Source organism: Heptranchias perlo, chromosome 8, assembly GCF_035084215.1.
Source record: "Heptranchias perlo isolate sHepPer1 chromosome 8, sHepPer1.hap1, whole genome shotgun sequence".
Lineage (NCBI taxonomy): Eukaryota > Metazoa > Chordata > Chondrichthyes > Hexanchiformes > Hexanchidae > Heptranchias > Heptranchias perlo.
Window position 1 is genome coordinate 31,864,470 of NC_090332.1, and position 13,067 is coordinate 31,877,536.

Here is a 13,067-nt window from a genome sequence, read left to right on the forward strand (position 1 = left end):
GGAGTATGCACTAAAGGTTACGAAGCAGGAGGTACAGCTGAGGATCATAGTGGATAAATCTTTGAAGGCCCACAAGCAGTACAATGAGGAAATTAGGAATGCAAATATGGTTTTAGGTTGTATTGTTAGGACAGTACAATATAAATTTAAGAATTCTATACTTGCATTGAATAAGACCTTGGTATTTGGAGAAATATATCCAGTTTTGGTCCCCACATATGGGAGGAAATATTGAGGGCCTGGAGAAGGTACAGGGTGGGGCAACCAAAATGATACCCAGTTTTGGGGCTAGTGTTTTTGTTCAGTTTGCTAGATTATTTGAGATGGATAGAGATGAAGGAATCAGAGGGCATGATTACAAAGTGCGTTGGCAGAGTTAGGATAAATACTAGACAGCATTACTTTTCAGTTATTGCCCTCTGGAACTCATTTCTGAAGAGTAATGTGGGTGCATTATAAAAGGTGGATTCCAGGATACTTGGGAATAGGGAGCCTCAGGAGTTACCATGGTCTCCTGGAGCTTGCTTCATTGCTTTAGGGTATCGGAGAACAATTTCCCAGGATTTTTACCTAAATTGGTTGTAGGTTTCTTCTGTCTTCCGGGAGACTGCATGGCTGGAGGGTCCATGGAGTAGATGGCTGGACCATGTCTGGAATGGAGAAGGCTTGATAGGATAGTCTTTTTTCTATCCTTTGTCATAGGTTTGCATATTGAATTACATTTATGCTGCTCCGATGTTAAAGCAAATATGTGGGAGCTTGCTGTGTGCAATTTGTCTGCCGAGTTTCCTACATTACAAGTGACACAATTCAAAAGTACTTAATTGTCTGTAAAGTGCTTTGCTGCTGATAAACACTCACCAAAATACTTAACTTCAATGTGACTAATGACTCCAAGACATAGGACATAGAACTAAGCAAAAAAATGGACTTTTCCAGAAAAAATGAAACTGGTTTACGTTGTAGAAACTTCCATACAGAACACTGAAAAAAAATAGATTATGGCAACCCTAACTAAATAGGATATCAGAAAACACAGTTTTGTCTGCATGGGCATTAATGAGTCCAAGTCCACACACACTATTGTTTAACAAGCTGTATTTTTAATTTATCGCTTGGATCCATTACGATGGAACACGATATGGAGTGCAACAGTTACGAAACTCTGTCATCAGGCAATTTTACATGAATTAATTACATTTTTAGTTGCATCTTGTAAAAGAAAAATCCTTCACTTCCTTGCTGTTTCTCAGAGCTTCTGCTAACCCAGGGATCAGGGTGCTTAATACTTCAAAACAGTGGTACCAGTGTCCCAGGGAGTGAAATTCCTTTTAATGAAAATGAAAAATACCTATTTTTCTCCAGAATTAGGAATTTACAACAAAATTGCAGGAATGCACAGCTTTGATATGTGCAACTTCTGAGAATGTGATTTTATTATTATAAAGATAAAAGGTACTCTCCCATTAAAACAGAAATTTCAACTCCCAAGAATTCAGTTCTTTGCTGCAGAGCTGTGCAAACTGCTTTTTGAAAAGTGCTGATTTTGTCAGTCACTGGTGTGATACAACAATCCACAGGCAATGTAAACTCCTGAAAGTTTCTAACAGGCCCTTGAAGTTGTTAGTTAGGACTCTCGAGAATTGAATCAAAAATTTCATACTCCTGGAAATTTTTGGTTACCAGCAATTATTTCTTCTGGTATTTTCTAACATTGATACCATACTTACTTGAGAAATGCAATTCCCACCTTGGTTGTGATCTTACAAAGTAAACAGAATGCTGACAGGACACTGAAATAAGGAAATTTAAAGAGGCAGAACTTGTCCAAAGAGGATTGAAGTGGGTCAAAATCATTGTCTATGCAACCTTTGATAAGGTAAAAACAAGCTTCCATTCTGAGGCTTTGGTAGTTTGGTGGAATAGGAGAGAATTAGGACTCTGCTATCGAGAGCAGCTATGCAGTACTGTACTAAAACACACTAGCCTCAGGGTTCAGCTCATTCAAGGTGATGTATATCATCTTCAGTTTTTACATGCAGTAGATTGCTATTGTCTGTTTGCCAGATCTCTCCCCTCCACCCTAAGCAAACACAAATGATGCTATTTATATGAAGCCAGAAATTTTGGATTTTTTGTTAACCAGCTTGCATCAGTAAGTAAACAGGATACACTGGCATCGGTAACTAGTATTGTATTTTAAAGTCAAGAAATTTTCCCGACATGTAGTTTATGCACAAATGCATTCATATGTTGGCTGTTCAAACAAAATTTGATAATTGGTCTCATCCTTATCCTATGGTTTTCAAAATTTGTTAGGTTCTCTGACCTTACCAACTAAGTAACTACATAGTCCACTCAACTAAAGATTAGGCACCACCACAAAGCCTCTTGTAAGCAGGGTTAAAAAGTGGTAAATGTCTGTTTAATTTCAGTGCTTAAAAGTGAAACTTATGTGGTTCCAATGGCCATTCTATACATTGACTGCTGCTGCAGTTTTGTGGATTTTGATCTCACAGGCCATTCACAGAGAGCACTGGCCACTTACATCTGACCAACATGACGACAGAACAATAAACGGCACACAATTTAAAGCTAACAATAAATTGGACAAGAGATTGAGAAAAAAAATAAGGACTGACCACAGCAAGAGGCACCATAGAAGAGATAGAAGTGAGGTAGAATCTACTAAATTCAAAATGCATGGACATTCTAATATTACAGGACCCTTCATTAAGGTATAGTACATCTAAAAAAAATTTAGTGGTTTCTCTATCAATTTTGTGCATATGACCAGTGCTGGACTTTCCTTCCGCGCACTGTGCAGATTGCATAGAATTTATCTTTCTAAGCAGAAAGATCAACTTTGATTTGAACGATAGAATAAAAGGCCTTCATCTGGGCATGTACCAAACACACCCTCATGCCAACCAAGTTGATTGGGCGTGTCTGACTGAAATTATGGCCTCTACTAATAACCTCTGTTTCCTCCCCATAAATTAGAATAATCTCTGCTGCTGGTGTTATCAAACCAAAGATGGTTTGGTTAACATCTCAAGCTGGCTTTATTCCGAACTCAGAGTACAATGCTGTACTTAAGAGAATTTTTCTACAACCAAAAATCATCCAAATAGCCTTTAAATTAATTCTATTGATGTTATTGCTAATTCATCAGTCAGCATGTGATAGTTCACTGCAGTGAAAATAAAAACAAGCACTGACTATGATGAATTATTTAACAGTCTGTACCACACATGTTCCAAGTACAATTAAATACAGCCCATATAATAAAAGCAATGTTGTTCTATTGAGTACTTTGCTTGAGTAATCTTACATCTATGCAAGATAGCTCAATCATGTCTGTAGCATTTTTGACTTGGGAATCTTCTAGAGAACGTTTATAATATACAATGATTATTTATTGCGACCACAAACTTATAGCATTTTAAAACTAGGAAAATGTATTGATATCAATATTTACAAAAATGTTTGCTTCAGTAGCATTCTCTCCCCAGGTTTCTAAACTTTTATACATCACCTTTAAAATAAATGCAATTTGAAGCCACCCAGAGCAAAGAATGGACATAGACAATGAGAATGGGATTTGCACTTCAATATACCTGTAGGAATGGATATTTGCTGCACAAATAGTATACAAAAATTAGAGTGGATTACAACGGAAGTCAGCCAATTGAAGGCATTAACAAGTAAAAACAAACTTCAACAGGCTCAGTCACTAGGGAGGGACCTCCCTGTGTCAGTTTTCATAACAATGCTTATGCTGGTGTTTAGTGTACACTAATATACATTAATAGAACTATAATGCAACCAAAAACTTTAAAAATAAGTAATACTGACAAAAAAACAAAATTATGTAATAATTCTTTGAACTTGAAAAAGAATTTAGTGTACAATTATGTGTGTGAGAATACTGTAGCATTATAATGAGTCCTTGTTAAGTAAAATCAAAATTTCCATTGTAGTGACTATATCTCACAAACTGTGGTCTTGGCATGAAGCCTCGGCCTTCTTGTGGCGAGGAGAGGTGGCTACCTTTGTTGGTGACTGTGAGCCTCCACCATGTGGCTCATTGCCTGCTTCAGCAACAGGGCATGATGCCAACTGCTGCACTGCAACAGTTTTTTTCCTGCTCAAAAACCCTCCTTCAAAAGTATTTTTCTTCTTGTTTTCAACTTTATCAGTTTCTTCATCCTGCACCTTTTTCTTGAAGTCAGCCACACTTTCACTAGCTTTCAGAGCCTCTGGTGGCCCATCCAGACTCCTGCTTCCTCGAGTGTCAGTCACCTGGCTCCTTCTGTCACTAGTGCCACATTCTCCAGCTCCAGGTTTCCTTCCTTTTGGCTCACCCTCTGGCTGTACTGAAAACTCACTCTCAGAAACAGCGTTCCCTTTATCCAATATATTTTTACTGAATGTAAATGGCTGGAAGTCCCGGTAACTGTGAAAACTTTCTGTCCGCCTTGCTCTTGCTAGCAATGGACTCTCCCTATATGGTCTCACAGAACCATATGTTGCAGTCTCGTGAAGAGCCTCTGTGGTCTGAAGCTGAAGACTAAGGGGCAAAAAATATAAACAAGAAAATCAGAGATTACCTTTTTGTGAGCAAAATTATTTGTGAGTGTTCGACAACAACAAAATGTTATAGAATATCTCATTTCTGTTAGAAGAATTCTGCCCATTTTATTCCGCAGCATTGCTAACTTTACATTACTGGCTTTTAAAATGTTAGTTCCTTGCTAATTCTGGAGATTATATTTTCTCCCTCTTCAGATTGGGAGGTTGTCATGTGAAGGACGTGGGCATAAATTTGCATTTCAGCACTCTCACAAAATATGCCAATGGACAGGGCTATTTCAAATTGGCTGCAATTGCCCTCTGCCAGCCTGAAAGTGGACCAATACAGTGTGTTGTTGCTGCTCTTCATCACTTCCCTTCACTGCTCTCAGGCCTACTTTTATTCCAATCCAAAGAAAGGGTATGCAGAGATAAAGAAAAAGCACTGGCTGGTGTAGATGCAAATGATGCATTTCAATCTCCCATATCATTCATTGAAACCAACATTTCCCATTTTTGTAGCCTCTACAGGCAATTTAGTACTCCCCTTACTTATTCCCTCCTTCATACTTAGGCACAGGTGAGATCATTTCTATGGCTACCAGAGGGTTGGGTCACCAAGTCAGGCTCCAGCTTTCCATGGTAAATGAAAGTAAAAGGAGACAGAGAGATCCAGAGGGGTGGAAAAGATATACCGAAAAACATAAAATGTGGGAAGTGAGAAAGGAAGATAAGCAGATAGATATATATACATTTGGTACAGAGAGACATACAGAGAAATATGTGAGAGGCATACAGAGAGATTTGGAGATATGTAGAAAAGTAAAAAGAGGGAAGGAGGAATTTGCAGAAAGAGCAAGAAAGCTGAGGACAAACAAAACAGATGAGAATGGAAACTGTTCATAAAGCAGAGAAAGAGGTAAACAGAAAAAGTGGATGACAGACAGAAAGACACTGAATAGGAGAAAGAAATAATTAGAGAATTTAAGACAGAAAGACAGTTACAGAAAGAAACATTTTTTTCTTTGTCTCATGAGCAATGCCATGGGAGATAAACTAGTTCTATTGCATAGCCTTTGGTTCTTTGAAGCACAAAAGCTGACTTTATAGCTCTAGCATTATGCAGTCAGAAAATATTAAAACATGCAAAATGTTGCTACTGTTATCCTTCAGCTACTAGTCAGTTTTGTGGCAATTGTCTTATCAGGTTAAATAGTAACTGGCCTATATTTCTCAAATGTGACATTTAAACATATGCAAAGATGGTATTACAGAGTAGAAGCCAAATGTATGTCTTTTTTAAACAAGGATCCAGACATATTACCCACTGCATCAGAATTGGCACTAGGGTCAAAACAAGATTTCAGTTAACAGTCCAATAGGAAATATTTACGGTGTTGAATGATAGTAAGATTATATGTTTTTTTATAGAATGCATTTTTTCCATGGAGTTCCTGAAACATCACAAAGTCAGGGGGACCCGATGAATTTCACAAGTGTTTAAAGCAGATTTTAGGAGATTTAGATGAAATTTGTCAGCTCACCACTCCTCCCCTTCTCCCCCCCAAATAAAACTTTGCAGTGCTTCAAGAACTCCATGGAAAAATGGACAGCTCTGGAAGCGACAGGAACTGGGACCTACCTCATTTCAGGTGGGCATCAGGGACCCACACTTGTAAGCATCCAAATAAGAACATGTTTCATAATAACTCAAAGAGCCTTTAACAGAAATGCTGTGGCAGCATTTTTCATATAACATAAAAATGTAAAAACTTTAAAAGCAAGGAAAAGCCTCTACCTCCACTGGGACTATCTTTTTTCTTCTTCATTGAATCGGCTCCTGCTGTTAAAAGATAGCAAATAAAATAGTCTGTTTGATAACCATTACCTTGAGCTCGACTCCCGCAGTTTGGTATGTTGTACTAGAGAGGCAGCTGGACTGATGTTGGGAGTAGCACAACGGGATGTGCTCAGATCACACTGATCCAGCAACTTTAGCAGCTCTTCTTCCGTGGGGCCTCCAACATCTACAAGAAAAAGGATCGATTATTTCATGAACCACATGTATATCCTTTTACTGGTAGTGAATTAAATTAGTCATTTGTTCTATAAAGAGGACTCCAAAAATGGGACAATTTCACAACTCTACAGAGTGCCTCACTTTTAACTGTAGCCTTAAGTTAAACTCTATATTAATATCTGCATTTATTTTAGCCAAGATCATAAAGGCACATGTGTATTTCCAACAGCTAGAAACTGTTAGATCACTTTATTTACATTATGATTATATACAGGACAAGGAACATGAACTACAGCAAAATTCACCACTAAAAATAATCCAGCAATACACACAATAGTCCCACATGTGTGTACATTTATGTGCGTACACAAACACACACATGAACGCATATACTAAATAACTGAGTGACTTTAAGTGCCTTGGGATGATTTTCTACAATAAAAGTGCTATATAATTGCAAATTGTTGTTGGTGACAGGGAATTCCAATTTCAAGTTTGCAATGATCATACAGCACTCTAACTTTGAACTTGCCACTTATAATGTCTCGTATAGCTCCGAATGGATTACGTCTTGTAATTCCTCCTGGAGATCCACTACTCCTAATGGATTCTCAATAAGCACTATCCACTACTTGCAATGGAACTCACTGACAGTTACCCATTATTTTCAATAGAATTTCCTGCAAACTATCTGGTATTCCACTATTGAATATTCTTTACGGAATTCATAGAGAACTATCCATTAATTCTGATATGCTAGTGGCAGAATAATATAGGTTTGTACTTTAAGGTCATGGCTATTTACCAGTCACCTAGAATTTACCAGTTGAGCCATTGCACACAACTGTGTCATTCATACAATACATATGGATTGTTCAGATGATGATTTATGTCTAGCACACACCCATGTTGGAAAAAGATCCGCAAAGGTCGCCTAGAATATCAACCACATCACTGGATATCAGACAATCACCATAGCATGCGGCACAATATATTGGATAATCACCATAAAATGTAAGCATTTTTTTAAAAATGGCACTGCACCCTGCAGGTAGAAGCTACCAAAGTACTACACCTTGTATACACAAACATACATATTGGGAACTTGATGATTTTTGAAAATGAAACCATTCAAGACTGAGCAACGTAACACAGCAATCCCTTTGTATTTTCAGGAGCCTCTGCTCCTTGCTGCCTGACGTTAAATCTTGATAGATATATGGCTAATATGCCATGGAATTAAATACCTAGATTACAAACAGAACAAAATTATGAACACAACAGAACATTGCAATTCTACAACTGGTTCAGATGTGTGCTTATCCATGTTCTACCCTATTCTCAACACTGTGTTTGAACAGCGTGTTAAATCTAGTTATATGCTAAACTTAAACTTTCTTTCCCCTCACTCAATTTTTCACCTCCTGTTTTGAAGGTACTTACTCAATGGGACATATTTTACAAGTACCAGCAGCAAAGGACATTACTACACTTATGACTAATAGAAATTTAGGCTAGAGGGTTCTTATTTCAGCAGCTACCATCAGTAAATATACCAAAGAGGAGGATGCTGCAACTTTGAACTGCGTTTTTTTTTAACTTCAATAGGTTTTTATCTCACCTCTCTCTTCCCCTTTGTTTACCATGTCCATAGCAGTTGTCAGGTCCCACATCTGAATGCTTCCATTTCCATGGCCTGTGAAGAGGTACCTCCTTGGTCGAGAACCCATTCGACTAGAACCTTCACATTCCCTCACGGTAAACGCAGTTATTGTCATGCCATCCACTGCCTGGATCTCACAAATCCTGGAATCAAAAATATCAAATAGCAGGATTTCTAATGTAATAAGATGCTAATCATAATATATGAATCATTCCTGAAGATGCAGGAACAGATTGTCAGACTTGCTAATGCTTTACCTTTTCCCTGTGGAGGACAAGCGAACAAAAAGCTTGTTAGTGACTGGAACAACTTTCTGGATGAAAACCTGTTGATCATCCCTCTCCCCAAATGGTCCTGTGAATCACAGGATAAAAGGAACGTTCAGGTGAAGTTGCAATCAAACAATATACAAAGTCAGCTCTTAACAGTTTAGTTTAATGCTTAACAGTTTAACACTCTCAGCCTGAAAATAACATCACATTATCTCCATCAGCCAAAGATCTCAAGATAAATATAAATAAGGAAGGCTATTTGAGCCCAACTATTCAGAAAGATCCTAGTCTCCCCTCCCCCCCACTTCAGTCACTGATTCTTAAATGATTTAAGAGCTTTTGCACGGTTACCTTTTCCAGAGGTCCTTTGTATGTGTCAATCGCCACACCCCCCACCACCACCAAGGGAATGACAGTCAATTACTCTATTACTCCCAGTCGGGGAACACTTCAGCAGTCAAGGACATTCAGCCACCGACCTTCGGGTAAGCATACTCCAAGGCGGCCTTCGAGACACACGACAATGCAAAATCGTCGAGCAGAAATTGATAGCCAAGATCCGCACCCATGAGGATGGCCTCAACCGGGATCTTGGGTTCATGTCACGCTACACGTAACCCCACCAGCGAACAAATGTTATCTGTTTTTAATATAACGGGTCATTTGCTGTCTTTTCTATGTTTCTGCCTCTTTTTTTTTGGTGGTTTGTATATTCGGTGGCCTTTTAGGTAACACCTCTCTGTCTGCACACTGTGATTGCCTTGGCAACGGGCAGTTGGAAAGACTATCTGTAATCACCAGGTATTGTTCTGTGATTTATGAATGCGAAGGGTTCGAGGATTTCATTTCCACAACATTCACCTGAGGAAGGAGGAAGCCTCCGAAAGCTTGTGAATTTCAAATAAAATTGCTGGACTATAACTTGGTGTTGTAAAATTGTTTACAATTGTCAACCCCAGTCCATCACCGGCATCTCCACATTATAGCACAAGTCAGATGGAAAGTGAGGCCATCTTTACAGTGTCCCAACAATGCAACACAGCAGCATAGTTCTGCTTTTCAAGTACCATTTGCATTTGTAACACCTGCCAATCTTAAGGCTTTTCAGACAAAAACTAACAAATTAGTGCTGAATTACAGTAGATCCACATCCACTTTTAACCTAGTTCAGATTCTCAAACTTAAATCATTTTCGATTATTTGGTAGTGATTAGAAAGAGAAATTCAACCTAGTAGGTGCATTCATGCTTAATCTCTGAGGTGAAAGGACAGAGTTCCAATGGTGTAAGCGAGGCAAAAGATAGGGGGAGGAAATTAATACTGAAGTATCATCAAAAGTTGGAAATTAACACAACCAAGCAACATTTAACTTTTGGATGTCCTCAGCTATATTTTCTAATTATTTTAACATCAATGGCCTTATCTCTTGAACCCTGATATTTACCTATGTCATTACCAGCTGCATAACTACCATGGCTCTCTGTCTCCTCCAGTGAAAGTATTTTGAAAGAAGCCAGTGGGGTGGAACCTGGCTGTGTGGAGATCATCCCTCTGAAACGAGTGACTGTCCAGGTTCTCACATGGTTATTATCAGCACACACTGCAGGACAAAGGCATTAATCATAGCAGGTCAAATCCGACCCTCAGAGGTAAATAAGGAAAGCAGAAAATATTCCAATTCATTCCATTAACATTTAGAATTATAGGGGTATATTTGTCAATGTGAACACAAAAGTCAGTACAAGAACAAGGCAGCCCCCCCCTTTCATACACTGACTTTTTTGTTTACATTAGCGCCTAGAAGAGAATAAACCCAATATACAGAGAAGAAATGTGTACCAACTCATAGATGTATTCATGAAGATTTGCTCTGGTCATTATTTCCTGCAAAATTGTAATTTTTTCGAATGCACTTACAATTGTACTATAAATACTGACCAGAGGAAATCTTTATCGATGCTTTTATCTCATTATAAATAGCAAACAGAGCAATTCTTGTCCATCGTCTTGACAGAGGCCATCTGTAACAATATTAATGTATATAATTTTCACAAATGTAGAAGTGAAAGAATAGGTAGTTCAAGCAGTAAGCCAACGGATAAGTATTATGTAAGGTCAGTCATTAAAACCTTAACATGCCAAATAGAAATCTGCTTTGAGTAATAATAAGCAGGAAAGCTACACCTGACACATTTCACATGTATTACATTACTGTAAACAAAACAGAAAGCTGTTAGCACTTATTGCTAAAGACTTCGATGGCAACTATTCCTTCCAAATTAAGGTATAAAGCTCGGCTGGACCCTGATCATTCTTATATTGAGTGCACTGGTTTCACTGTGTAAAGTCACACTAGGCCAGCTCTTGGCAAACATTTATTGTATTAAAGCATGAATCACACTATCTGGTTTGCACAGAAGTGCACAATAAGTCCCTTTATATATGGCACTGCCACCAAGTCATGAGACCATCAGCACAGCGATTAAATGCTATAAGATAAAAAGCAATGTACTGGGTTGCATTTAGAGAGGGATAAAGTACAAATCAAATTTGGTAGTGGTGATTGTTTTATAAGGCCAGATCCCATCTGGAATAATGCGTGCTGTTCCGGTCACCTAATCACAGGAAGGATATTATTGTCCTCAAGACTGGTAAGGAATAAATGATTCTGGATATCAGGAATTTCAGTTATGATGAAAGGTTAAGGAGAGTCCAGCTTGTTTTCATTAGAAAAGGGGAGACCTTACAGTGGCTGAATTAAAATGCTGAAGATTATGAAGGTAATTGACAACATTGATCCAGGTAATTTGATTTATGTGAATAAGGGCTCAAACACCAGAGGTCAAAAAGGAAACAAATTAGGGTTAGAAGCAGGAAGGCAAGTGAAATAGATCTTTTTCATCTGAAGGGCAATGGAGTGGTGGAATAAGTTACCAGAAAAGATCACTGAAATGGACAACATCAATTGGTTCAAGAGACAATTAGAAAGGTGCACTTCTGAAAAGAGAAGGCATTGAATATAGTGAAAACCTGCATAGGAGGGGTCAGTCTGAGAAAAAGAGGGGTCAGTCTGAGAAAAACAGCGCTCCGCCCTATTCCTAAAATTTCTTCTGTTATCTCTCCCCATTCTAATTTCTAAGGAATTACATTTTCTAATTTGTTTTCCGGTCAGATTATTTATATATTTTGGATTATTTATAACTGAGAAAGCTGAAAAGACTTACAACACCTATTGCACTCTCTAAGTAATATATACAATATGGAAGGCTGTAAATCTTAAGTGGCAAGAAAATGAATGAACAAATTTATTGAAAATATAGACATAAGCCACCTCAAGTTCAAACAAAATTCAGAAGCCTACCAGACACCAGATATTTTTCAGACAACATGATTTTAGTGACTGGACTGCGGTGAACTGTGAAGGTCTGGAAGAGCTGGGGACCTGACCCTACAGTTTCAGGATGTTGGACTATCACACGCACTGCACCAGAGCTGGTTCCATATGCAATCTCAATCCAATTGCCACTGACACCTATAAATAGAGTAAGATACATTTGTTGACCACATATTAGCTGAAACTTTTCAAACCTTGATAACATCCAAAAGTCTACAAGATTAACAACTGTTCAGCCAGGTCCTGTTTTCTCGTTCCTCTTTTCTTGTTAGGCAATCGACTTGTGCTGACATACAGCTTCAGTACCTTACCTGGCCAGCCCGTGTAAGCCTAGACAGCAAGTACTGGTAAGCTAGTCTATCATGAAGGATATCACAGCTAAGCCCAATCTTGACCTCAACAACATCCACATGTATTTTCCAGCAGGGGCATGGGTAAATGATCAGGAGGAGGAAGCCTGGCTGATTTCACCTCTTCCAAGTCAAGGGGAGGCGAGATCATCAGTTCCGCTTCCGCTGCCACTGCAGCTTAAATGGCACCTTAAAAAGATTTGTTCCCTCTTCTGTCAATGTTGCTGGGCACTACAAATGATTCTTCCCCCCCCCCACCCTCCGACACCAGCATTTATTCATTCATTCATTCATGGGACGTGGGCGGCGCTGGAAAGGCCAGCATTTATTGCCCATCCCTAATTGTCCTTGAGAAGGTGGTGGTGAGCTGCCTTCTTGAACCGGTGCAGTCCATGTGGTGAAGGTTCTCCCACAGTGCTGTTAGGTAAGGAGACCCAGTGATGAAGGATCGGCGCTATATTTCCAAGTCAGGATGGTGTGTGACTTGGAAAGGAACGTGCTGGTGGTGGTGTCCCCATCTTACATGACACTGTCTGCTGTTTTACTACATTTGTGCAATTTTAATTAACAGACTATATTAAATTGGTCACTGGTAATGTGCATACTTGTTTTTGGGGTGAGGTACACACTTAGTGCAGTGATGGCATCGTTTGATGGATCATGATAAAGTTCAGTCACCAGAAGATCATTATCCTTCATCCTTAAAGGGAATTTCTGCATATCTGTAATACAGAGTGGGATCAATAGCATTACTAACCAATGTGCCATAATTTGCAGATGAAAAATAAAACGT

The 13,067-nt window shown here is 38.7% G+C and overlaps 1 protein-coding gene across 3 annotated transcripts in view; it reads right to left on the minus strand.

Moving 5' to 3' along the window:
* Positions 1 to 1,081: 1,081 nt before the first annotated feature.
* kctd3 (potassium channel tetramerization domain containing 3) overlaps positions 1,082 to 13,067 on the minus strand; it is a 71,818-nt gene continuing 59,832 nt past the window's right edge. For all 3 annotated transcript variants that reach the window (XM_067988904.1, XM_067988906.1, XM_067988905.1), the window contains 7 exons: positions 12,880 to 12,996; positions 11,892 to 12,062; positions 9,975 to 10,130; positions 8,516 to 8,612; positions 8,217 to 8,401; positions 6,464 to 6,602; positions 1,082 to 4,573 (listed from right to left, as the gene is read on the minus strand). In XM_067988904.1, the coding sequence (XP_067845005.1) occupies positions 3,994 to 4,573; positions 6,464 to 6,602; positions 8,217 to 8,401; positions 8,516 to 8,612; positions 9,975 to 10,130; positions 11,892 to 12,062; positions 12,880 to 12,996 (1,445 nt within the window). In that variant the 3' untranslated portion in view covers positions 1,082 to 3,993. The remainder of the gene's footprint in view (positions 4,574 to 6,463; positions 6,603 to 8,216; positions 8,402 to 8,515; positions 8,613 to 9,974; positions 10,131 to 11,891; positions 12,063 to 12,879; positions 12,997 to 13,067) is intronic.